General features: G+C 58.0%; 1 protein-coding gene across 2 annotated transcripts in view; it reads left to right on the top strand.

Annotated features, from left to right (window-relative positions):
- The window catches only part of CTDSPL (CTD small phosphatase like), a 58,958-nt gene that overhangs the window by 1,811 nt on the left and 32,068 nt on the right, over positions 1 to 25,079 (top strand). Inside the window, exon 1 of one of the 2 annotated variants that reach the window (XM_074284556.1) lies at positions 1,692 to 1,923. The exons of the other annotated variant lie outside the window; for it this stretch is intronic. Within the exon in view, the coding sequence (XP_074140657.1) occupies positions 1,845 to 1,923 (79 nt within the window). The 5' untranslated portion in view covers positions 1,692 to 1,844. Of the gene's footprint in view, positions 1 to 1,691; positions 1,924 to 25,079 lie in introns of those variants that run through there. 2 annotated transcript variants of the gene reach the window in all.

The raw sequence follows: 25,079 nt of genomic DNA, 5'->3' as shown, positions 1-25,079 counted from the left end.
TGAAGCACCTGGAGCTGGCTGGGCTCCCCAGGAATTACTTTGTATCTAGTCACCGATAATTTGTATCCCCCAAGCCCGCGGTTCTAGAACGGAAGCCCTTGGAGGAAGAGTTGTTACTGGCCGCCCAGGCCCCGAAACAGTGTATCCAGGAGGCCCCGAAACAGTGTATCCAGGAGGCCCTGCAGGCGCTCTGGCGGTGCACTGCAGGGGGTTGGAAACTCTCTGCCGGGATCTTTGTTCAGACGACTGGATCCCCTCCTAAAGTCTTTTTGGGCGAACTGATCAAAATCTCTTTCCGAAGACTTTTATAAGTCGATTGCGGATTTTTACAATTGCCTCCCTTCCCCCTCCACCGTCCTTCCTTACATAGCATTTTGACCCCGAGCCCTTTTTCAGAGCGGTCTGAAGCGCGGACCTGCTTTTGTCTCCCAATGTAATTCCGGGCAGGTTCTTCAACCTTTCTGGGCCTCTTTTAACTGGAGAGAAAAACGAGCCCCCACTCCGTCCCCTTCCCTCCCCTCTCCTCCCTCTCCTCCCCTTCCCTCTCCCTTCCTCGGCCCCGCTGGCGCTGGCCCCGCCTCCACAGGTGCGGCCCACTGGCTGGAGGCCTGGTCTTCAAACGAGGTAGCTCCCATGGAGAGCCAGGGGCGAGGCCTGGATTCCATGCGCCGGAAGGGGCCTCGAGGGGCCGCATGCGTGTCTGGCCGCGCCTGGTTTCTCGGAACCGCTCTTTGCTTCCGTCACATCCCGAGCCCCGAAAACCCTAAGGCGGCGCGCCCCCATGCACGGATGCGAGGCGACCTCCTGGGTCCGCAGCACAGGGATCCCTTCTACTGAGGGCCCCTCCTCCGGCCCCTATCCACCAAGGGCCCCTCCCCCAGCCCCCACCCAGTGCAGAATAAGGGCCCCAGACAGGCGGCCGGTACACCGGCATGTTTTCCCGCCCACGCTTTCGTAGACATACCCGAGAGGACTCCGGCCCCCCCCCCACTCACGCAGGTGTGAGAGGTAAAGCACCCACCCCCACTCACAAGGGAGATGCCTTGGCCCCGGCTGGGAGTAGGCCTAGGCTCCCTCTCCCGCACGGCCCGCGGCAACCAACCCTGGCTCCGCCCACCTCGTGGGTCCCGCCCTCTCCCTCCTCAAGCTTTCCTCCTCCCACCTCAAGCCCCGCCCATCCCTCTGAATTACGCTCCTCCCCGAACCGCCCCCTCCGGCCCGCCCCTTGTTTACCAAGTTCTGGAGCCTCGGCTCTCCCTCCCTCCCCCAAGGCCGAGTCAGCCTCGGGGCGTGGCCAGAGCGGCTCGAAGCCCGGCCACGCCCCCGAGCCTCCCCGAGCCTCGTAGAGCCCAGAGCGCGAAGGCCCCACCTCTCTCCTTGTCCCCGCCCCCTCCACGCCCCTCCCCTCCACGCCCCGCCCCCATCTCGGCTCCGCTCCCCTCCGCTCGCTCCCTTCCCCTCCCCCTGGGCTCGGGGCCCGGCCTGTGGCAGCGGCGGCGGCGGCGGCGGCAGCGGCGGCGGCGGCGGGGGCGCGGGCTCGGGCTCGGGCTCGGGGGCCGGCTCTCTCTCCCCGGCGGCGCGGCCCGGGATTCATGGTGAGGAGGCGGCGGCGGCGGCGGCGGCGGGGGCCGGGGCCGGGGCCGGGGCCGGGGCGGAGCGGCAGCGGCGGCGGCGGACACGGACGCGGGCACGGGCGCGGAGACGGGCGCTGGAGGCCGGGCGGCGGCTGAGCGGGCGGCCGGAGCGGGCGGCGGCCGAAGCGGAGGCGGCGGAGGCGGGGGCGGCCCAGCGCGCCCCTCCCGGGGCCCCCCCTCCCCGGGCCGCCGCGGCCGGGATCGGGGCCCATGGACGCCCCGTCCATTATCACCCAGGTGACCAAGGAGGACGAGAGCACCCAGACCTCCTGCAGCGGGCGTGACAAAGGTGAGGGGGCGTGGGGGGTGGGGGGCGGGGCCAGCGCCAGCGCCAGCGAAGGGGGATAGCGGCCCCCCCATTCCACCGCGTGCCAGCGAGGGGGAGGGAGGAGGAGGGAGTCAGCGGCTCCCCCCATCCCACCTCGTGCCAGCGGGGGTCAGTGGCTTCCTCATCCCGCCTCGTGCCAGTCCTAGTGTGGGTAGCGACTTCCCCCCATCGGAAGGGGGTTGCTCGCCCCCAGCTTGGGGGGCTCCCTGAGAGCGGCCCTCAGCCCCAGGGCCCATCGCCGGGCTGCGGATTGGGGCGAGTGGCCCCTCTCCTCTCCAGGCGGAAGCTGGCCAGACGCCTGCTGCCCCCCTCTCTGCAGAGGACCCGAGGTGCGGGGGCCAGTGACCCCCTCCCACCTGCTGCCTGCACTCTGGGGAGGCCCAGAAGCCCCCCAACCCTCCCCTGCAGCCATTGATCTCCAGAGGGAGCCGGGCCTTCCCGAGCTAGCAGGCTTGCCCATCTGCATCTCACCCCTCCACAAGATCGGGGATCCTGGGGACCCCTTTTTGAGAGGGACCAATTCGGTCAGGCCCGTGGGACTCTGGGAGAGCTCCTGTCAGTGGTCCTGGCAAGTTCCTAAGTTACAGTTAGCCAGGGGAGGAGGAGTGCCCCCACCCCACCCCTAAGCTTTTGTAATGAGCTGCCTGGGTAGGCTTATCCTCTCCTCCCCCCCTCCCGGGCAGGAGGAGGGGGCTTCCTGAGCAGCCTTTGACAGTGATCTTTGGCCCAGCCCCCTCTAATCCCGCCGACTTTGGGATGGCAGCAACAGCAGCGGTAGGGGTAGGGAGAAGCTCTGGCCTGCGGGACGCCTCCCAGGCACAGGGTGTGAGTGTTTTCTGATGTGCCCAGTAAGGGTGAGGTGGGCAAGGGGAACCCTGCCCTCTCCCCAGGTCCTGCTCCGATACTACTGGCGGCGCTCCCGGCTCTCCCCGGCCATGGGACAGCAGGTTGGGTAAATGGGCTGGCGGGGAGGCACGTGGAGGCTTCCGGAGTAGGTGGCATCTGTTCTGGCTGTGGCAGGCCCACCAGGGCATCTCCCCCGGGGCTCTGGCACCCTGGGCGTCCTCCAGGAATGATGCTGGGCTGCCAGGGGGAACCGGGTCTGGGCTCCTGGGCTCTTGGGTGCCCTCCCTCCCACTCCTCTAGCCCCTCCCCCCACAGGCAAGGGAGGGGATCTGGCCAAACTTTGCCAGCCTGCTGCTGCTGAGCGGGAGCCCAGCATGCCCGGTGGGGCCCGGGATGGGGGCCTCCCTCTTGTGCCAGAGAGGGGAGCACAGTGCTTCATTCTCCCAACTGCTCTGAGCGCTGCTAAGGGCGGGGGGGAGTGTCGAAGGCTAACATTTATTTAGGGAGGCCCAAAGAGGCCCGCACTTGGGGGTGGCCACATGCTCTGCTGGAGTCTTCAGGGCAGGGTTTTGGAAGCAGCCTTTGCTTGTGTCTCTCTTTAGCGACTCCCCAGGCCTGCTGAGGAAAATTCCAAACTTAGGCCTTTCCTGTTCCTGAGGGGAGTGGGATGGCCCATCAGCCCCTACCACCCCCTGCCTTAAAATCCTCTTCTTCATCTCCTCCTCGGTAGATTCACTAACAATGTAGCTTCGGACTTGGGGGGTGGGGGGAGTCAATTGAGTTCAGGTGGCAAAGCCAAAGCCTGCTTTGCTCCAGGGCCCAGGGGAAGCTCCCTTCTGTGTGTGTTTGCCTTTGGGTTGAAATGTTTGCCTGCATTTTGAAGGAAAGTGGAAGCTTGGGAGACAGCCCCCGGTCCCTTAACTCTAGGACATTGGCTGGGGTCGTGGCCCAGATTTTCCCCAGAAGAATGCTGGGTTTAGTTTTGCTTTGATGTCAGAGACTGGGGTTTGACTTGTGGCTGCGTCCAGGGTCCTGTTGTTATCCTGCAGATTGAGACAAACAAATTTCCCAGCTTTTGAAGAGAAACCCATGTGCCCTTTGCTAAGGAAGAATTGAAGTTCATTTGCACGGAGCCAGAACACGATACCTCCCGCTAGCTGGTCTTGTTCTGGACCACTTTGGGCCAGCCATTGTTTGGTGGGCTGCTCCCTTGGGGGGGGGAGTGACAAAGTGGAAGAGACCCCTGTCTGAAACACTCCAGCTGCCATTCCTTCTAATGACTGGATTTCTTCCTCAGCCCTCTAGCTTGTCAGGCTCGTGAAATAGATGGGAAGAGGCGAGGTTGTCGCGAGTGCATGACCTTTCTTTGGCTAGGATCGAGCAATTCAAAGGGAGAGTCCCTGAGTTTTGCCTTCCCATCTGGCTCAGTGGGCTCTCTTATCTTCATGAGGAGAAACTAGAAGGGGTCCAGTGCTGAGTAGTGCTGCTCTTTGTAGGACAGTAGGCATATACTTTGATAAGGGGGGGGGAATGGGACTTTTTTTTCTGACAGGGCTGAGAACTAGAATTAAAATTTTGAGTTTTGCGCCGAGAAAACTGATCTTGAATTCATAAGCACTGAATTACATCGCCGTTTCTTTTTTAAAAACAATTGATTATTTTTAAGCATTTATTTTTAAATTTTGAATTCTGAATTCTTTCCCTCCCGCTCCTTCCTCACCCATGGAGAAGGCAAGAAATTGATCTTCATTTATTTCTTGCATTGTAGCTGGCAAATACTTCTGGTGCAGAGAGATGAGTAGGAGCCCAGTGGAACTGTACAAGGGTGCTAAGTACAAGAGGGATGGGGTGCTCTCAAGGACAACATCCTGCTCAGATAATATAACGCATGGTTTTGAGGAGGAAGAGAAGGGGGAGCTGTCCAAACAGACTGATGTGGCTGCACAGGAAACTCTTTTTACCAAATAAGATTTTTAAGAAGATTGTGTAGAAGTCAATAAAGGAAACCGAGAATAAGGACAGCAACGTGGCCTCCGCTTATTAAAATAAGGCTAGGAAGGCTCCTATAGGCCCCGGAGCCATGTGAGAGTTAACTAAGCCAAATGCCGAGGAACGGGGATGATGGAAAACAAAAGAGAAAGCTCTGAAGAGATAGGACTGAAATTGGGACACAGGATTCTGACAAAAAGTAGCAAAAATGGCTGCTGGGAGTAGGGACCCCAGATGAGTGAGGTGATGAGTAGGGGTGGCCTTGATGAGCTCCCAGGTCCCAAAGATGAACTTTGCCCAAACCAGGAGAGTGTTAACATCAGCTGGGGGGAAAGGGGTGATGCTCAGGGACTGGAAACATGTACCTTTCCTTCTTCTAAAGCTAAGCTATTGAGCCAGACTGTAGATCATGTTATTTAGCAAGATGGTCAGTGGGTACTTGGAGAAGATAGCAGCCATCATCAAGAGCCAGATGTGGTTCAATAAGAGTAGCCAAGTGTGCTTACTGCCTTTTTTGAGAGATTTACTGCTTCTCTATTCCGCTGTCTCTTTAAGGTTTAAAAGCACTTTCTAGACATTATCTCATGTTATCCTATCTACCTTGGAGAAAGGTGAGGAAATTGAAGTTAAGTTAGGAATGGCGATGGTCGGATTCCAACTCAATTCTTCTTGAGTCCGAGGTTCTCCGCTGAGCCACCCAGATGCCTCGACATGAGGGGAACGCCATGGATGGGATGGACAATTATTCCTCCAAGGAATATGACCAAGGTTGTCATGTCTTGGTGCAGACATGAGAGAAAATTGGGGGCTAGCTCGTGGTATAATTGTGAGTGAAGGTTCAAGTTCTGTCCGATAGCCAGACCAGGAGATGATGCAGTATTGTCTTGGAAGCAGAGCGCCTCGCTTGCTCTATCCTTGGCCCCGTGGTACTTAACATTTTCTCACCGATGGCTTAGACGAAGGCCACACGGCAGACTTAACATTTCCAGGAGTGAAGCGGGAGGGGGAAGGCTAACATGGTAGCTTACCGAACTGGAATCGCAAAAGTGCAAGTTGGCTTGCCTAGTGGGCTGAGTCCACTTAGATGGCATGGAACAGAACCCAGGGAAAATTCTGCACTTGGGGTCAAAGGAATCTGAGAAAGTTGCCTTGAGGGAGGATGTCCAAGTTGTACTCCTGAGGGGTTGCAGTCAGTCTGCTTCTGGCTAAATTTGTCAAGAAGATGAGCTGTTCACAAAGCTAACGATCCCATTCGTGGAAGAGAGTTTCTGGACTCATGCTGGCAGCGGGCCTGCTGGGTTCTGCTGCGGTGGGCAGCCCCAGGAGGAACGTAATGCTCATCTTTGGCTCCCCGTGTCAGGAAGGCCAGTGGCCAGACAGTGGCAAGAGGAGGACAGACAGGACCGAACGAGGGCCTTGGCCCCTTCCCTTGAAGGATTGCATTCAATTCCTGCACATTTGTGGGACCCTTCTTCATACTGGATTCTCTGCCATTTATCCTATTTGTAGCTTGTTGTGGATATCCATCTGCATGTGGTGACTGGGAGCTTCCGGAGGGCAGGGCGCCTTATTCAGGGCTTTCTTTGGGTCCTCTGGCACCTAATAGGCATTTCATATGTTTATTGACTGACTGCTTCCTCTATGGGACCATTTTCTGTTTTAAAAGCCCTGGGGATACTGAGGAAAGTTTCCTCCCAGAAGCACTGGAGCTGCAGTCCCGGGGACGGGTTCACCCACATGCCCAGGCTTGAGGTGGGGAAAGCTGCCGCTGCCGGCTTTCTTCAAGGGTTTGAGGGGAGAAGGATCACGTTGGCTGAGGAGAAGTGGGTGGAGAGGGAGACCCTTCAGAAGCGGCCCGGAGCTGACGCCATCCTGGGGGATGGCAAGTTGCTGGTGGTTTGTTTCTGGTCTTTGAAGGCCCCTGCTTGGGGATGTTTTGATCTGAGTGAGTTGAAGCTCCTCTGGCCTTTCTGGCTTAGATGGTCTGTGCACAGAATGTGGTGCAGATTTTAGCCTTTTCCTCTTCACCTTGATTGCTTAATTAAGAATCCCCAGATCCACAATGTTTGTGCTTAGGTTCATGGGTAGAGGACTTCTTCTGGGACCACTGAGGTCAGCTGATCTGGTCAGGGGGCAGGGATAGAATCTGAAGGCAGGTTCTCTCCCTGAACCCCGAGGCCTGCCCACCAGAGGAGGGAGAAGCCCGGCCCCCAAGGGTTAACTAAGCCAAGTGCCGAGGAACGTGGACAATGCCGAGCCCCAGAACACATTCTGCACGTTGCCTTTGCTGTGTTTCTGAGAAAAGTGGCCTCTCCACCTCCTCGGAGAATGGGCCCACTATTGAGAAAACCAGGCCGGGAATCAATGAGTGCCTTTGTGCCCGGGTCCACGGCCCAGCCACGGACAATAATACTGAAAGCGCCAGGATCTGCTGGTTTCGTCTCCATTGCAAGAGCAGAGCAAATGGCCCCTGACCCCCTGGACTCCAGTCTCCCTGTGTGTTCTCTGGCGCTCAGCCCGAGTCGTTCAAGCTCGTCTGCAAAGGAGAGGCGGGGCAGGAGGGGGGCCCTCGCAGGGGCACAAGGCTGCAGAGAGGACAGGGCCCTGGGAGCGCTGCTCTGCTCACCTTAAAGAGCCTGAGATCCATCCAGGCCTAGGAATGGCAGGCCGGGCTCTGGCCGGGGGAGTCTGCCTGTGGCTGAGGCCCCCTGGCTGCTGAGGCCCCCGGCTGCTGCTCCTGCAGCACCGTCCTTTAGGCCACGCTGGGGACAGCTGGAGGGAGGCCCGGAAGCTGAGGTCAGCTGGTGCCCAAGTCTGGCTCCTCATTTACAGATGGGTAAATTAAGGTTCAGAGAACTGAGTGACCTGCTGGGGATTCTGCTCAGCGCTCCAAACCCAGCTCAGCTGACCCTCTCTCCAACTAGTAGGAGGGGAGGCAGGGGACCCCCGGGGCTGCTTGCCTCTGAGCAGGAGGGAGATGATCGGGATGGAGGCCAGACAGGGCACTGGGCCAGGCCCTCAGGAGGAGGCCAGTCCCGGCCTGAGCAGGGCCCTGCCTCCAGCCAGGCCCGACCATTGGGAGTCCTGGCCCTTGGGAGTGGGGCTTTCCTTTTAGCCCCAGATAAACTGACAAGTAGAAGCAGGCAAAGAATATCCCTGGTGGGAGGTGCCAGTCTCACTCAGTTTGGGTTTATTTAAGGCTGAGAACATTTCAAGCAGCAGCACTCACTGGGAGATATGCAGGGGGGCTGGGAGTGAGGGCGGTGCATTGAGGGCCTCGTCTACACCGCAGCTTTGAAGGCTTCCCTGAGTGGGGCAGGGGCTGGGGTCATGCTCATTTTCCAGATGAACACTGAGGCTCAGAGAAAGTCAGGGACAAGGCCATGAAGGTGTCTGAGCTTCTCTGGCTCCTTTGCTCGCCGTCCTTGTGCCCTCTCGGTTATGTGCCGAGTGACTTCACAGTGGGAGGTTTTAATCCGGTGAGCCTCTGATTCCTTCCAGCTCCCGGTCCCGGGCTTGCTGGAGGAGGACAGCCCGTGTCCCTGCCATTATTTCAGAAAGTAGCACCCAGCAGAGGCTCTGACGCTAGGCTCGGAGGGCAGCTGACTGCTGCTTGGCTCTGTCTCCCGAGGAGCCTGCCTGGGCCTAGCACCGTGGGCACATTTACTCAAACCTCATCACGTGGAATTGGCCTGCAGTGGCCGGTCGTTTTACCTCTGCCTGCCTCGGCTTCCCCAGCTGTGAAATGGGCGTAGCCACCACACCTCCCTCCCCGGGTGGCTGCAAAGATCAAACGAGATCAGATTTGTAAAGCCCGTGGCACAGTGCCTGGCACAGAGCGGGCGCTCCCAGCACGCGCGACCGGGGCTGCCCAGCTGACATTGGAACAGTCCGGCCTCTTTTATCCTACACAACGTTGTCAGTGCTGCTGGAAGGGAAACAGTTCTGATGGGGAGGGGCCCTTTTGCAGAGACCTGGGCCAGAAATGTAGTTGCGGAGGGGCGAGCGGGGGAGAGCTTTATTTTTCTCAATGGAATCCAGTGTGAGCAGGCCTGCATGTGTCACCGGAGCCCCCCAGGCCCAGAATTCGGCCAGAGCAGGCTTAGAGCAAAAACTTCTGCTCCAGCGGGAGGGGCTGCCTCTGGTCCCTGCCTGAATGGTCCCTTTGTCGTGGCAGTCTGCGTCTGCTGTGCCTGCCAGGCCGGAGGCCCTGTGCGCATTTCTGGCCTTCCTGCCGGCCCGCCAAGGTGCCCCTCTCAGACACCGAGCTGCTCTTCCCTCTCCGATTCCCCTTGGCGCCTTGGGCCAGCCCAGCAGTCAGGGCTCTGCCGTCTCAGCCCAGCCTTCCCAAAGGGGGCCGAGAGGCCTGGAGATGGCGGACTCCAGCACAACGCCGGGCCTTTCAAGCACAGATCATACCAACCTCCCGACCCTAGTCAGGGCTCGGGCTCTGGCGTCAGCATGCCAGAAATTTCTTCCAAATAACTTGGCTCCCTTACATGGAACTCCCAGTCCACTGACTTCGCTTTCAAAGGCTTCAGTGTTCTCAAAGGAAAAGAGAAGGTGCCCTCTGCTCAGTCCTGGCCTCCGCTTATTTCCCTCTCTCCCAGGCAGAGTCCCAGCCATGGGCAGGGGGGCGTGGGGCGGGCAGCTTCTCGTTAGGAGGCGAAACTTTCTCAGACTCATGGGGAAATGAACACCACAAGCGGGCTTTCCTCTGCTGCCCTACTGTGTGGCAGGCCTTGGGCCAAGCAGTCTTGTCTTTGACGCCCTTCCATTCTCCTGAAGGAAGGCCAGCTCTGCTCCCTGTGCTGCTCCCCTCTCCATCATTTGGACGCCTGCAGAGGCTGGGCCAGGGAAGCATTTTCTAATTCAGGGGGACAGATTCCAGGGCATCGGGACTTGGGTTTCCTGCCCTCTTGGTTGTGGGGAGCCTGTCATTTAATAAGAAAAGGCCAGAAGAAGATCAGTCTCCCCAAGATAACAGCTGGAAGGTCTCCTCCGGCAGCACAGAGGTAGAAGCCCATTAGTTACTCCCTGAAGTTCTGATCAGGGGGGCCCCCTGAATTGGGAGGGAGCCCTCCTCTCTCTTTGAAAGCTAAAGAGAGTCTGGGATTTGTCCTGGGGCCTTTTAGACTCAGTATAGAAGGAAACATGGGTGCTGAGAATTAGGGGGGCCTTCAGTGTCTGTGTATGTTGGGGGGAGTCATCGTATCTTTGTTGTCAGACCGTTTGGTGTTGTCCTTATGAAACCCTGTGCCTCCTTTGGTCTTCCATAAGCATTTATTATATGCCTACTGTGTGCCAGGCCAGGTTACAGTGACAAAATGAACCAGGCCCTGCCTTCAAGATCTCCCGTTCTGTTGAGATGATGCATCATGTAAATTTAGAAGCACATGTGTGATCATTTGAGGAGGAGGAAGGGGGAACCAATGGCTCCAGGGATGGGGACGGCCCTTCAGAGGACGTAGCACTGAGCTGAGCCTTGCAGGAGGCCAAACTCTCTGGCAGAACTGAGACAGAAGTGAGGAGGCAAGGGAGACCAGTCTGCTTAGAGCCCTGAGTACATGCAGGGGGCCACGGGCACTAGAGTGGGTGCCGGCTTGTAAAGCCTTTAAATATCATGCATTTGGTCCTGGAGGCAGCAGGAATCCAGGAAGGAGGCTCTAGCACAGAGGCCAGTTATGTGTCCTGATTTGAGGTCTCCTCAGCCTGCTTTGGCATCTGGATGGGGGCTGGATTGCAGAAGATGGAGGCAGGAAACCAGGAGGCTGAGGAGGCGGCCACGGCATTCATCTGCAGGGCCAGGCCCTCCAGTAGTTGCTCACTGTGGGAGTGAAGAGGGGGACAAGTGGAGCCAATAAGGCTTAACGCTGAGAGGGAGATGAGGAAGAGGAAAGACTTGGAGATGGATTTGGGGGTACAGGAAGCAGACTGGAGTGACTGGAAGTATACGGAGGCTCTCAACAGAAAGAGGGACGGACCAAGGGTAAAATCCCCCATTCTCTCCAAACATAGTGTTTCTGAGATGGGGCTGGATGGATGGCTAGATGGGAGCAAAAGCATTGGGGCAAAAATTGGTCTGTTCAGCTCTTGCTGGTCTCGTGCTCCCTTACATGGAGTTGGAAGGAGAAGAAATGAGAATTATGGGACAATCCAGACCCTATTAAAGAAATACTCTTGATGTGGAATCTAGTCATGTGGCACAGGTTGGCAGCTCGACTTTATAAGAGAACTGGGAGGTGGGAGTGTCCTTGAAACAGTTTGTAGATGTCTCCACACTAGGTCTGGATGGGACCTTGACCATCACTTTTACCGTGTGATGGTAGACTGACTTCTCCCCGCTGCTTGCCAGCGTCCTTCCCCCCTTTGTGTCCCAGACTTTTCTCCTGTTCCCTTTTTGTCCTGGACAATGCTCACAACCTACTTTCCTGCTCTGGCTCTGGGTCCTACTTGGTGGGAATGGAATCTTCTCCACTTGTTGCAGGAGAATTCCAGAATGTTTTTCAATGTCATGGAAATTCATTAGGTAACAAAGCAAATGTTTCTCCATGTGTTCATTCCATTGTAGGAGAAGGACAGATGGGTCCTTCCTGGCGAATGTGCCAGGACTGCTGGGGGCCTGTCTTTTCTTCTGGAATTTGTGTAGGAATTTCTCAAGGGAAACTTGATAGAGGAGTTTTCCAAGTGATGTAAGAGGCTTTGCTGCTAATCCAGCACTGTCCCTCAGTGCATGAGAGGAACCAACCTATTAGGCATCCCAGCCTACTCAGCAGACATCATGACAGGTTTTGGTGTGCAGTGCAGATGTTGAATCACGAAAGCTAGCTTGGTTTGATCATGAACGAGCTGTTGATGACATCTGGGCAAAGCATGGAAACCTTAGGCAAACTCAACTGGAGGCAGTTACTGCGTGGGCTGCCATGTGAGAGCCCGAGTCCTCAGTCTGGGAGGAGTCAGGCCAGAACCATTAGAGCCACAGTATTGTGGTCCTTTCTGGGGAAGAATTCGGACAAGGTTAAGAGGGTCTAAAGAGAAGTGGAGATGGGTCCAATTGGTAGAGAATGTCCAGATTCTGCTGGGCTGAGGGCATTGAGATCTCCTGAGTTCATTTAGCTCAGAGGAGAAAAGGAAGAGCTATGTACACGTATTGGAAGGACCCTCCTGTCAAAGAAGGATGAAACTTGCTAAGCCAGACATCAAACTTGCTAAGAATTCGAGGTGAGGACCAGCTGCTCTGAGGTTGTGGGTCGAATCAGCTGGTTTCTGAACGGCCTTCCCATCCTGCCTTTCTCAGATCCTCCTCTTGTCTGGCTGGGGCTTTGCTTCTGAATAAAGTGACTGAAATGTTTGAGTTCTGTTCTCTGGCAGGCAGAGAACCACCAAGGAATGTGTGCAGGGGAAAAGCAGAGTTTCCCTCAAAGACTTTATTCTTAATAAAAATGCAAGCACTGAGGTGGCAGTGTTTGCCTCGACTGAGATGGAAAGTCCAGGCCCCAGGTTTGTCCATGCAGTACACATATAAGTGTGTGTGTGTGTGTGTGTGTGTGTGTGTGTGAGAGAGAGAGAGAGAGAGAGAGAGAGAGAGAGAGAGACAGAGACAGAGACAGAGAGACAGAGAGAGAGACTGTGTATGTGTGGGGGGTGGATCTGGAGCTTCCTTCAGCATAATAGAGAAGCATAGGCAAGGAAGGGAGGAGCTGCCCTAGTTGTAAGGAAGAGACTGATGGGGTGGTGACATCTGGGGGGAACTGGCCCCCCTGGTTCGGACTGTGAGGAAGGGTTTTCTGAAGGGGCTCATTTCATTAGCGTCTGAATTATCCCGAGTCCTGTTCTCGCAGGGCCAGAGCTGAGCCTGAACAAACTGGAGGCTGTGTCCTGCCCAAGTAGTGGTGTGTCCAGGCTAGGCCGCAGGGAGGGGGTGGGGAGAGCAGGGGGCAGAGGTCTCTGGACCAGTATTTCACACTAGGAGACAGAAGCCCCAGTAATCCTCGGGGACCTTCCCAAGGTTTGGGAGGAGGGGAATAACACGGAGTTGGGGAGGAGCTTTAGTGAATTATTCTAAGAACAAACTGCAGGATCCTGAGCCAGAGCTCAGGTGGCCATCCTTAGTTCTGACTTTGCCTGTCAACCAGTCTAGGAAGTGACTGGGCCTGGATTTGAACTCAAGTCCTTCTGACTGAGGTCTGGCACTCTGCTGACTGAGCTGGCCACCTGCTGCCTCACAGATGAAGATGCATCCTCGTATCTAGTTACTTCTTCTACGTTTATCAAATGTATACAAAGTTCTGTGATTGTCCAGTGATTTCATGTATATAAAAACACTCATAAAATATGGATTGCATTTAGATGGAAAGATGCTCAGAGGCCATTTTACAGTTGAGGGGACTGAGGCCTGGGGGTCTTCCTGGTTCGGCGCTCCCACCATAATGTTTTCAGCAACTGTGTCAGTACCTGCACGTCCCCGCTCACACTCTCTCATGTCCCAGGTCTCTCGGGGGCCACTCGGGAAGTTTGCCTTTGTTTATACCAGTGAGTGGCTCAGAGGGAGCTCTTGAGGAAGCCTTGTTGACTGACTGACCGCCGGCCTGTCTGTCTCGTCATCAAGTGGCTGCTCTGCCGCAGGGGCCGTGCTCGGCAGCAACGGCAGAACTAACGCGTTGACCTTTGAAGGCGCCCCGTGGCTCTGAGGGGGTGGCAGGGGCCAGGATTTCCCCAAACCCCGGAACACTCGGGAAGTTAGGACGGGCTCTCTGGGCTCCCGGGAGCCAGCTCGTGTTAAGAAGTGGGGCTGCTGGTTTGGTGATGACCAGGGGTGGCGGGCCGGGGAGCGCCTCACAGCAGGGTGTTCTCGTGCGACGCAGCTCCCACTCGGGGACGCAGTTCATTGTTTTCCTCCTGCCTTGGTCTGGTCATGAGGCATTTTTAGTGCTGGAAAAGCAAATGCCAGAGAGAAATGGTTCTTGCCCTCGTCTGTGCAGACTCAGGGCGTGGGACTTCTCTTGGCCTAGGGCTCCAGCCAGACTCACCTCACATTCAGTGTTCCCTTTCCTGCCCTGGCCCTTTTGCCCTTGCTGTGCCCTCCCCCTTACATTTCTTTGGAGGATCTCCTCAGCTCTTGCCCGGAAGGCCTTCCCAGCTGCCCCTGTTCCTGGTGCCCTCCTCGCCGCCACCTCGAGGTCCCTGCTCGGCAGTGGTTTGTACTCCTTAGTCTGTGTCACATGCTGTTTCCTCCGAGAGGACGGGAGCTCCCCGAGGTCACCGCAGCTTCATACCTGGCACATCCCAGGTAGCTGTGGAAGAAATTAGTGCCTATTTACTGATAAGTCTCAGCCAGCTCGCGGCCTCGGCTGCTGTGGGAGTTCTCCTAAATTCTGCGCCCTGGTGCCATGGTGGCCGCCCCCGGTCCAGAACTGGTGCTGGGGAGGAAGAAGGCGGCCTGCGGAGTTGGAGGTCATGGACTCAAACGTGGAGGCCGGAGGCTATGTCCCGTGATCTTGATGGAGCTCCGTGACCTCCTCTGGGCTCCAAAGATCCAGTTTCTTCATCAGTCAAACAGGGGCCGGCACACAATGCTCTGGGCCCTGTCCAGCCCACTTCCCAAGCAGCTCTGCAACATGGAGCCCCCATGACAACTGACGGGAGGTCAGGGGCCCCAGGCAGTAGCTGGATAGTAGCCCTAGGCTGCGATCTGCACTGTGCAAGGGTCGTCTAATCACGGAGGGAAGATCTTGCTTTGCCGGGCAAAGCCCACCGTGTCCTCCCGGCAGTGTTGCCCTCCGCGGCCTGGCGTTGCGTGCCAGTGTGTGTGCAGGAAGCCTGGGAGGGGCTGGCGGGGGGGGGCTTAGAAAAACCAGGGAGACTGGCTGGCACCTCCCCCCTCCCCAGCACTAAGGGAGAGGCAGTGGTTTCTGCTGCTCCCAGTCCTCCCCATGTCCCGAGCCTTTCTTAGCAGGGAAGCTGAGGCCCGTGCAATTTAGGGAACCTCCCAGAAGGCTACAGGCACGCAGTGCCCCCAGAGGGGAGGGGAGGGGCCAGACTTGTTAGCAGCTTGTTGCAGCCGTGCAGGCAAGCTGGGGAAGGGGGGGGTTCTCTGTGTTCAGGGGAGTGAGCAGCCCCCGTGTCTTATGGCCAAGCTTGCCCCGTAGGGGCTCCAGGGGCCCTGCAGGGAGCACAGGACCTGGGCAAAGGGCCATGTCAGGCCAAGAAAAGAGACATCCGGATGGGGACCCCAGCTGCAGGGGGAGCGCCTCATGCTCCTGCCAGTGGTCCTTCCCCTTCTGGAGAGCTGCAGCGTGCTGGAAGGGTGCCCTCGGCCCAGTTCCTGCCCTTCTCAGGACGCCCCCCGTACTTCAGATGAAAGTGTTGCACGGGGTCCAGTCCACGGAGATCTTCTCCAGCCCCCAGTGTGGTGCCCGCCCGTTCTCTTCTGGTGTCGGCTCTCATCTTTCTGGGGACCATGGTCATTGCTCCCCATCAGGTCCTTGGGCCTGGGCGCGTTCTCTGTGGCCTGGTCCCTGGCTGCCATTTTCCCTTTTCATCAGCATGACACGGGCCTGGGGCTTCAGGATGGCCCAGAGCCCTCTGACATAAAGCCTCCAATGATCTGTCGGCCCAGGGCCTTTGTTCTCCGGACCAGAGCTGGAGGGAGAGCTGAACTTTGCCCTTTGGCCTGGGTCCTTCCCTCTCCCTTGGGAGAGAGCCTGTTTTCCTGGGAGGAAGGAGACCAGACGGTGCAGCTGTCTTGAAGGCCCTTGAGATGGGATGACGAAACCGGGCTCCTTGCTGGGGGGTGGGGGGTGGGCCTGACCTATGATGTAATCCTCGCCCACACAGTTGGGCATCCGCCTTGCTGTTCTGGGCTTCAGAGCCGGCAAGGCCCTGAGAGGTGACGTCACTCTCATCGGTTTCCCATCAGAAAAGCCGCCTGCCATTCGTGCACGTGGGCCCGGCAGAAGGGAAGGTGGGCCTGCCAGGTGCCGGCCGGGGGTCCGTCCGGGGCTCGGCCTGAGCCCAGCAGGAGAGGGTCCTTCCCTTCCATGGCCTCAGGGCTCCCCCCTCTGCTTCTCACCCCTCCTCACCCTCCCAGGGTCCCCTCTGCCTCCTCCCCCCCTTCCAGCTGCTCCCCGGGCCTTCCGGGCAGAGGCTTGTGGCGGCCCCCACCAGCTGCTCTGAACGTTTCCCCTCGGCTCCTTTGTGGCCCAGCCTCCGGGGAGCTGCCACCTGACACTGGGGAGAGCCAAGGCCAGCCTGCTTTCTGGGCCTCCCCCGACTCTTCACCGGCCCAAAGACCACCCCGGTTGTCCCAAGCCTCCTGGTTTCCTGGGGGGCTGGGATGCCCTGGGCGAGGGAATTGATGAGTGGGAGGAGGGGAAGGCCACAGTTGGAAGTTTGCCAGTCAACCACCCTCGAGGAGACTTAGGAAGCAGCTGTGGGGGTGGGGGAGGTGGATGGTGACAGCTCTTCTGGGATCTCTGTTTTCCGAGGGGGAGGCGCGAGCGCTGGGGAAAGAGATCCTGGGACTTCCTGCGCTGTGACAGGTGTGCCCTTGGAGCCCTGGGACTCAGCAACAGTTGGAGGAAATGAAATGGCCGGAAGGGAAGAGAACATGCTGGCAGATGCTGGCAGCAAACGGGGCGGCTTTTGCCTGAGATGTTCCTTGTGTGGACAGACTTAGAGCTGAGGCGAGAGACCTAGAGCCAAAGCCCGGCCTTCGAGGGCTCCCTCCCGGACTCCCGGGCCAAACGGACCAAAGGTTAGCATTTGGGCTTGAGCTGTCTCCCCCACTCGTGTCAGGGATGACTGAGCAATGAATTGTTCCACTGGATCCGCAGCCCAGACAACAGAAACGTCAGCCTTGCCCCCCCGTGGGGAGCCTTTTAGGCCTGACCTTCCCAGCCCACTTTGGGGCAGCCGTGAATGACACATTCTGAAGGTCAGCTCCTCTGTGGAAGGAGCACTCGCCAACAGGCTCATGACCGAGAGGCTGGCGGAGAGCCAAGCTGCGGCCGTGGAGCCTGGGAGCGGGGGGCTGGCTCGGCCCCCGGGAGAACCTGAGCCCGTAAAGAAGGCAAGCCCGGTGGAGTGAGGAGCTCGCCCACTTTGGGCCTCCACAGAGAGGAGCTTGGCAGGGAGGTCACCCAAGTGGCAGGGAATGGACTCCTGCACCCCTCGCTCCTTCTGTGGCCCAGAAAGCTGAAGTGCGGGTCAGAAGGCTCAGGGGGAGCCTGGCTCAGTCACTGAGGGAAGGGCCATGTCCCCACTGCTGGCCCCTCGCAGCAGCTGCCTCCTTGCCAAGGCCAGGGTCTGTTGGCTTATTCAGGAGGTGGCCGTGGGCTTTGGACTTCCCCTCTTAGAGGCTGGCTGACCAGGCCGGGAGTGAGGCTGAGAGACTGCAGACTCATGCGTCTATGGCAGCCCCACAGGGGCTAGGCTCGTGGGAGCCACCTGTCCTGGGCCCGGCGCAGTCGGGGCCGGTTTGGACCCACGTCTAGTGATTGACTTTAGCCAGATCTGGACCCACGTTTGTCACGTGATGACTAGGCCTTTTGGCAGTACTCTCCTTGTGGGTCAGAACTTTCTGAGAGGAGAGGATGAGCTCTGAGAAGAGGAGGTTTCCCAATAAATAGAGAGCAAGAAGAAGGTGGAGCAGAGGTGGGGACCCGGCTGCCCTCAGCGCCAGCCCAGGAGGCCTCTGGGGGCTTGGGTTGCTTCAGAGGACTTCCTAACACACCCGGCCAGGGGAGAGGGGTGTGCCAGGAGCTCGGCGTATGCTGCTTCCTTTTTATTTTTTAATAAGATTAAGTTTTTCCCCCATTTACATGTTAAGATTTTTTAAAGTTTTTTTTTTTGTTGTTGTTGTTTTTTAAGTTTTGAGCTCCAAGTGCTGTCCCTTCCTCCCTCTTTTCCCTTTCCCCTCCCTCAGATGGTAAACTGTCCAATATAGCTTATACATCCATAATCATGTGAAACGTTTACATATTAGTCATTTTGGAAAGAGGAAGGAAAAAAGGGAGGGAGGGAGGAAAAGAAAAAAGTGGAGGAAGGAAGGGAAAGAGAAAGAAAGAAAAAAAAGAAGGAAAGAAGGAAGGAAAGAGAAATAAAAAGGAAGGAAGAAAGAGAAAAAGAAAGAGAAAAAGGAAAGAGAAAAAGAAAAAAGAAGGAAGGAAAAAAGTAAAGGAGGGAGGGAGGAAAGGAGTGAAGAAGGGGGGAAAGGAGGAAAAAGAGAGAGCAAGAAGGAGCTGCAGTTTGTATTCAGACAATATCTGGTCTTTCTCTGGAGGTGGACAGCGGCTTGATCACGAGTCCTTTGGGACGGGCTTGGCTCATTGTACTGCTCAGTCACTCCCATCTCCTCACTGAACACGGTCTCCTGGCTCTGCTCGCCTCCCTCTGCATCAGTTCGGGTCAGGCTTTCCAGGTTTTTCGGAAATCGTGCTGCTTGTCTTCTCCTAGCACCATAATGTTCTGTCCCGGTCCCGGACCCCAGCTTGTTCAGCATTCCCCAGGGGCTGGGCGTCCCTTCGATTCCCCATTCTGAGCCGCCACGAGAAGAGCTGCTAGAAATAGTTTTGTATAAATGGCTCCTTTTCCTTTTTTTTTTTTTTTTTTTTTTTTAATCTCTTTGGAATACAGACCTCACTGAGGTATTGATGCTTCACAGAATGTGGAGGGTCCTTCAGGCCTGGAAAGGAGTTTCTCTCGGGGGGTGAATGGGGATCCCCATTCATGTGAGGGTAGGCTCAGTGGCTCTGAGAACCTGGGGCTGGTTCTGTTGGGCCAGACAGGCTGGGGGCCAGCCAAGTCCGCTTCAGGCTCTCTAGCAAGGAATTGGGTCCTTCTCTAGGGCAGGAGAAAGTGGGAAAGCCCTTCACGACTCACTGGCGGCTTGTCACTAGCATGAGTTTGAATCCTGCCCCTGACACCCGTGAGTAACAGGACCATGGACAAGTCACTTACTTTCCTTATCTGTAGAAGGTAAACAATGTCTGTAGTTTCCACCTCCCTGGTTATGGAGGGACCTAAGGGAGATAAGAGGCGTTTTGTGACCTTGAAGGCCTTCTATAAATGGCAGTTGTTATTCTCAGTGCTGGGGGAAGTCAGAGGCAGTCTGGCTCCCAGATCTGCCGACAACAGGGAACATGGGGTGACGGGCGAGATCCCGCGAGATTTGGAAGGGTCGGGACATCGGGCCGGGCAGGACACTCCTAGTTGTCCGCAGGGAAGCTTAGTGCCTTCTCTGCCATTTGGAGCACCATGCTGGTGGATGTCAGGGCCCGCTTGGGGCCTACCTACAAGGCCTCACTCCTCCAACAGTGCAATCTCACAAAGGGAAACTTCTGGGCCACCCACAAGGGGCAGAGAGCCTGGGCAGAAGAGGTCCCTGCCATGTCAGACTATACCTAAAGCAAAAGGTGGCCCCTTTTAGGAGGGAGCTGGACAGCACCCAGGAGAGGCCAGAGGCCCACAGGGACCTGGAAGGGGTCGCTGGCAGTGAGCTGTCCACACCTGCTGCAAGGCCTGACCCCGACGTTCGATTTGCTTTTTTTAACCCCAAAAGGCCACACCCCAGTGGCCGTGGGCAGTTTGCAGGGAGGCCCCGCTGGGGCCGGGAACCTGGCTTCTGCCATTCGGACCCCAAAAGAGCCAAAGCCGTTCTTTAGAGGAGCTTCAGTAACCTGGCCCCGGCTCTCCAAAGCCCTAGAACATGAAAACCCAATTCTCGTGAGGGAGGCTCGGCCGTCCCAGCTCGGGCCAGAGATCGCACCCGGCGGCTGCTGCTGCTTCAAGTGAAAAAGGTTGATGAAATGCCTGCAGAGGGCAGGAGGAGAGACAGTCAGAGATGGGGGCAGGGGGAGTGGGAGAGAAGGGGAGGGAGGGAAGGAAGGAGGGAGAGCTAGGGGAAGGAGAGAAAAAAGAGAGGGAGGGAGAAAGGTGAGGGAAGTGGGGAGAGACAGGAGAAGGAAGGAGAGAGAGAAAGAGAAGGAGGGAGAGAAAAAGATAGAAGGAGAGCTAAGGGAAAGAGTGGGGAGGGAGAGCTAGGGGAAGGAGAGAGGGAGGGAGGGAAAGCTAAGGGAAAGAGAGAGGGAGGGAGGGAGAGCTAAGGGAAGGAGAGAGGGAGGGAGGGAGAGCTAAGGGAAGGAGAGAGGGAGGGAGGGAGAGCTAAGGGAAGGAGAGAGGGAGGGAGGGAGAGCTAAGGGAAGGAGAGAGGGAGGGAGGGAGAGCTAAGGGAAGGAGAGAGGGAGGGAGGGAGAGCTAAGGGAAGGAGAGAAAAAAGAGGAGAGGGAGGGAGGAAGAAAGGTGAGAAAGGAGAGAGGGAGGGAGAGGAGAAGGAAGGAGGGAGAGAAAAAAGACAGAAGGCAAGCTAAGGGAAAGAGAGAAGGAGAGGAAGGGAAGGAGAAAGAAAGAAAGGGAGAGAAGTAGGGGAAAGAGAGAAAGAAAAGATGAGAAAGGGAGAAGGGAGGGGGAGAGAGGAAAGCTGGGAGTGGGGGAGTGCCTGGCACTCGCTGTGCAAGTATTTATGGCTTGATAACTGGCTCTCCCGAGGAGCCGGGCGCCGGATCCCTGGCCGGCCATGTGGCTCGGGCGGACCGAGCTCACGTATGTGTGGGGAGAGAAGCGGCCTTTTGCGGGCTGGCCCGTGGGGGGTTCCGGGCAGGGGTCGCCCCTGGAGGAGGCGTCCTGCAGCTTCCCCCCGCCCTGGCCACCCTGTCTGCAGCACAGGCCCGAGGCTGGGCGGCTGCCAGCGCTCCCTCCGGTTCCCGGCCTGCCCCTGACTGGGGCCGCTCCTCTCCCGGGAGGGGGAGCTGGCTGGCGCCGAGCCCGGGGCGGGGCAGAGCGAGCTGAACGTGGGGAGGAAGCGGGGCCTTGGCTTTGGGTACATTCCGAACCTCCTGAATGAGCCAGAAGGCTGATGGGACAAACAGACCCTGGCGGGCCCCTCCTGCCGGGCCGACTTCCTGCCTCAGGACGGCCCATGACTGCTGGGCGGAGGCCGCCAGTGTGTGAAGAGCCCGCTCCCACTGTCGTTTGGGCGGCCAGGTGGGGTCAGTGAGCGGGTCGGCAGCTTCTGGGGGGCTTTGCCCGAAGGGCTGGGGCAGCGCCACGTGGCCATTGGGCTGTTCTTGGGGTAAAAGCCTCCCAAACAGCATTTTATATGGGAAAAGTCCCCCAGGAGCCTCAGCAGTGCCGGGCAGAGTCCGGCCCTCTGGGTGGCCTCCCGAGTGGCCCCCGGCCTCTGTTTGTGTAATGAAAGCCTTGGATTCCGTGACCCCGAGGTCTCTGGGAGATGTCCCATCAGTCATTCCTGCCGCAGATGTGGGAACAGGAGCAGAGGCGTGCTGTTTGCCCAGGTCACATGGCCTCGTAGCAAAGGGCTGAAGGCGCGCCCAATGGGGGGTCGGGACCCTCAGCTCCCCTCAGATCCCGGTAGGGAAAGCCTTTGCACATAGTAAGCGCTTAATAAATGCGTGGTGCATTCATCCTGGGCCCAGGAGCTGTGTCTGAGCGCTCCCGGGTCACACGAAACACTACAGCGAGAGCTGTGAGGGGTTCGAAATATTCACCTCACACTTTCGGGAAAGCCTTCCTGAGCCCTGAGCCATGCCCCTGTCCGGGCATAGAGAGGCCCCTGGGCTTGGGGGCCGGAGGCCCTTGGCCTGGACCTTCCCCTCCCTCTGCCATGGTGGTCTTCTTGACAAAATGGCGGGCACGTCACCCAGGGCGAGCTTGGGCCCAGCTGGGCTGTTCTAGGTGGCCCCATTAGTCTAGGCTGCCCAGCTCCTGTGCAGACGGACTCATCTCTGCCCACTCCTTTTCTCTCCAGGACCTTGAAGGAATTAGAAGATTAATTGAAATATATTGAATTCAATCCATCCAGTATTTATTTAGCACCTGCTGGGTGCAGGGCATTGTGCAGAGTGCTGGGCATACAAAGGCAAATAAAGTCTTGGCTTTGGAGGAGCCCCCCTCTACCCTGCGTGGCAAGAGGGCGAATGCAGATGTGCACAGGGAGCCCCACAAGCTAATTGGAGGAGGAAGTGGGCATCCTGGCGGGCTTCCTGTAGGAAGAGCTCCTGGAGCACAGTGGAACCTTCAGGGGAGCTGGGACCTCAAGGAAGGGAGCAAACGAGTGTCTGAGAGAAGTGCTTCTATTGCAGCCCCCAGAGGGGCTGGTTGAGGTGGGGGAGGGCCAGCCTGTCCTCCTCAGTCACTGTGGCCTCCCCACGCTTGTCCTCAGGAGGCAGTCCAGGGCCTCTTCTCCATTCAGCAGGTGCCAGTGATTCCTCCTTATTCTCTAGGAAGAGGCCTGCCTGAGGGGCTGCCTGAGGAAGCTGGGGAAGCAGAGCTTGGGGGGCGGGGGGGGGGGGAAGCCGGGGCTCGCCTGGAGCCAGACGGGTCTCCCGCCCAGGTCTTGCCAGTGGAATAAACCGCCATGTTGGAAGTCGGACAGAACAAGGCAGGGAGGGACGGGCTTGTGGGGGAAGGGGACGTGGCCCTTTGTCGACGCCCCCGGGAGAGGCTGAATGATTTCCCCAGAAGTTGTTTTGTTCCCTGACTGTCCCGTTCACTGGCAGTGCCCCAAACCCAAGGAAGTGGATGGTTTTTCACTCTGACAGAACAGTAAAAGTCACTCTGGAAGGAAGAGCGCGGCCCGTGGGCTCTTTGGGACACTTTAATTTAGGGCCGAGGCAGAGCTCTCTGCATCCTCAGCCCAGGAGTTAAAAAAGGAGGAGGATCCATCCCTGGGCGGGGAAGGGAGCCGTTACCCAACCCAGTCTCTCACCGCGCCAAAGGCCCGTTCAAGGGCTGGTGGTGATGGCCGTCCCGGGTACAGCCCTCTGGTTAGCGGAACAGGGGCCACGACCTGTGAGGAGGCTCTAAGGTCTAATTGACAGGCAGGGAAACTGAGGAACAGAGAAGGGAAGTGATAGATCCTGACGCCAAGGAGCTCCCTTTACCAAGTGCCCGGGGGCATCTAAGGAAGCTCCCTCCTTCTCTGTTATATCTTGTGTGCATTTAGGGGCCCGGCTGTTTCTGCCTCTCTGTACCCAAAGTTTAGCATAGTGCTTGCATTTGTCTCTTTTGCCCTCTGCATCCATCCCCTAGCTCCCTCCCACCTGGGGCCCACTCCTCCGTGTGCACCCATCCCCTGGCCTCCCTTACCCTTCCTGTACCATCCCCTGATTCTCTTCCGCCTCCTAGGGCTCAGTTTTTCCATCTGCATCCATCCCCTGGCTCCCTTGCCCTCCCTGCCCCATCCCCTGGCTGCTTTGCCCTCCCTGCCCCATCCCCTGGCTCCCTTGCCCTCGTTGGCCCGCAGGCAGGATGCAGAAAGCGTGGATGTGGCGGCTCAGGACTTCCCTCTTAGGAGAAGAGTGCAGCCCCGCTGCTCGGCCCTGCCCCCTTGCCCAGCTGCAGGCCAGGGTCTGGGGGCCTGCTGGCAGATTACACCTGGATTTCAGCTGGGGCATTCTGGGACGTTGTGGGATAAGGAGGACCGGTGTATCCTAAGTCTGCGTCCTGGCAGTAAAGTCCCACTATGCGCCCGACCCCGCTGAGCACGTTAGACTGAGGTCCTGCCCTCAGAGAGCTCCCCACCCAACGGGAAACAGAGAAGGTGGAGGGAAGACGCCGGAGTGAGGGCCGAGAGAGGCTTCCAAGGGGCCCACATGGGACGCGGTCCGAGGCTCTCTTCCACCAGAGTTGGGGGTCAGGAGCCAGAGAGGCAAAGGCCACGTGGAAGATTTGGGGTTTGGTCTTGCAGGTGATGGTGCTGAGGAAGTACACAGAGGGCTGGGGCCCTGAAGGTGGGGAGCACAAAATGCTCCTTGCCTGGGCTGGGTTGGGAGGCTCCCGGCTGCCTCCGGACAGGGGCCACAGAGCCTGGGGCTCCCAGGAGCCTCTGTTCTACGTTCTGTCAGGAGTAAGAGGAAGCAGTGGTCATCCTGGAGAGAGCATCCTGCCATCCTTGGTCCTCCATTCCTCGCCCCCTTGTCCCCCCTTCCCAGGCCATCTTCTCCCCTTTGGAACGGGGGCAGCTGCAGGACCGGTTCCCTGCCGGCCAGCTCTGGAGCAGGCTGGGATCGATGGGGAGTCAGCCACGTGCCGGTCGCCGGTCTTAGTTGTTTTCGAAACCCTCCCCTCCTCTGATCCATCCTCCACTTTCTGGCTGCCCCTAGCGGGCTGGGCTGGCTCGTTGTCCCCCTCAGGAGCCTTCTGGGGCTCTCTAGCATCTCTGGGGTAAAGGTCAATCAACAAACCTGGTTCTAGATTTTGTGCTCTTCCCACTCCAGCCCAACTCAGCCTTTCATCTCCTGCCCCCGAGCCTTTGTCCGGGTCCTCCCGGCCTAGCCAGCTCCCTTCGCTGCTCAGCATCGGGGTCGCCCCGTAAAGGAGGGAGGGCCTTTCCTGATCCCGCCATCCTCCTTGCAGCCGGTCAGCACTCTGTCCCCCCCGGCCCAACACCTTGAGTTCCACTTGGTATTTGAGAAGCAGAGGTCGCAGTGGCTTTCAAGTCGCCGTGGCGCTGGGTCCCCCGGCATTGGCATGCCATGGGCCAATCCCTGGGGCTGAGCCTCCACTTGCTGCAGGCTCCGGCTCTGTCCTCACTCTGGCAGGAAGGCCTCCCAGCCGTTGGCTTCTTCCCTGTGATCACCCTTCGGCCTGTAGATGCCAGGGGAGAGGCGGGCCCTGTAGAGCAGGGTCACCACATGGGTCGAGGGAAAGAGAGGGGGACGGAAATGCCCAATGGAGGGTCGTGCTTTGAGTCCTGGGGTAACGGGGAGCCACAGCATGTGGGGGTGGCTCGGTCTCAGGAGGGAGCGAGTGCTGGGTTGACGAGGAGTGAGTCTGTGTGACCTCCTCCGGTCCCTGGGCCAGGCTCTCAGCTGGGTCCCTGGGTCCCTTTAAGGCCCCTGCCCCTCGGCCCGAAGGCAGGACTCTCTGTCCTGTGGCAAGGCTTAAAATAAGTCCGGAAGGACCCCCCCGTGGCCTTTTGTCCTTCTTTTCTGTGCCGTCCCCGGTAGAAAAGTCTGCTAAGGTCGGGTGTTTTCACTTGTTTGTGCGGCCGGAGTCGCGGAGCCCTGAATTTGGAAGCCACTTGGGTGGCGGCCGGCGGCTCACTAGAACCGAGGCGCCGAGCTCTCCCAGCAATGATAGGACTTCCAAGAACGCGCGGGAGAGGCCCCGAGGGGCCGGGTCTCCAGCATCCTGGGGCTTTTGTTGACTTTTCTGTATCAGGGCTGGAAAGAACATTTGTTCTGCATAAACACTGGGATTTG

The sequence above is a fragment of the Sminthopsis crassicaudata genome, chromosome 1 (genome assembly GCF_048593235.1).
Source record: "Sminthopsis crassicaudata isolate SCR6 chromosome 1, ASM4859323v1, whole genome shotgun sequence".
NCBI classification, from domain to species: domain Eukaryota; kingdom Metazoa; phylum Chordata; class Mammalia; order Dasyuromorphia; family Dasyuridae; genus Sminthopsis; species Sminthopsis crassicaudata.
The sequence above is the reverse complement of the archived record's forward strand: the minus strand, read 5'-3'. Positions and strand labels throughout refer to the sequence as shown.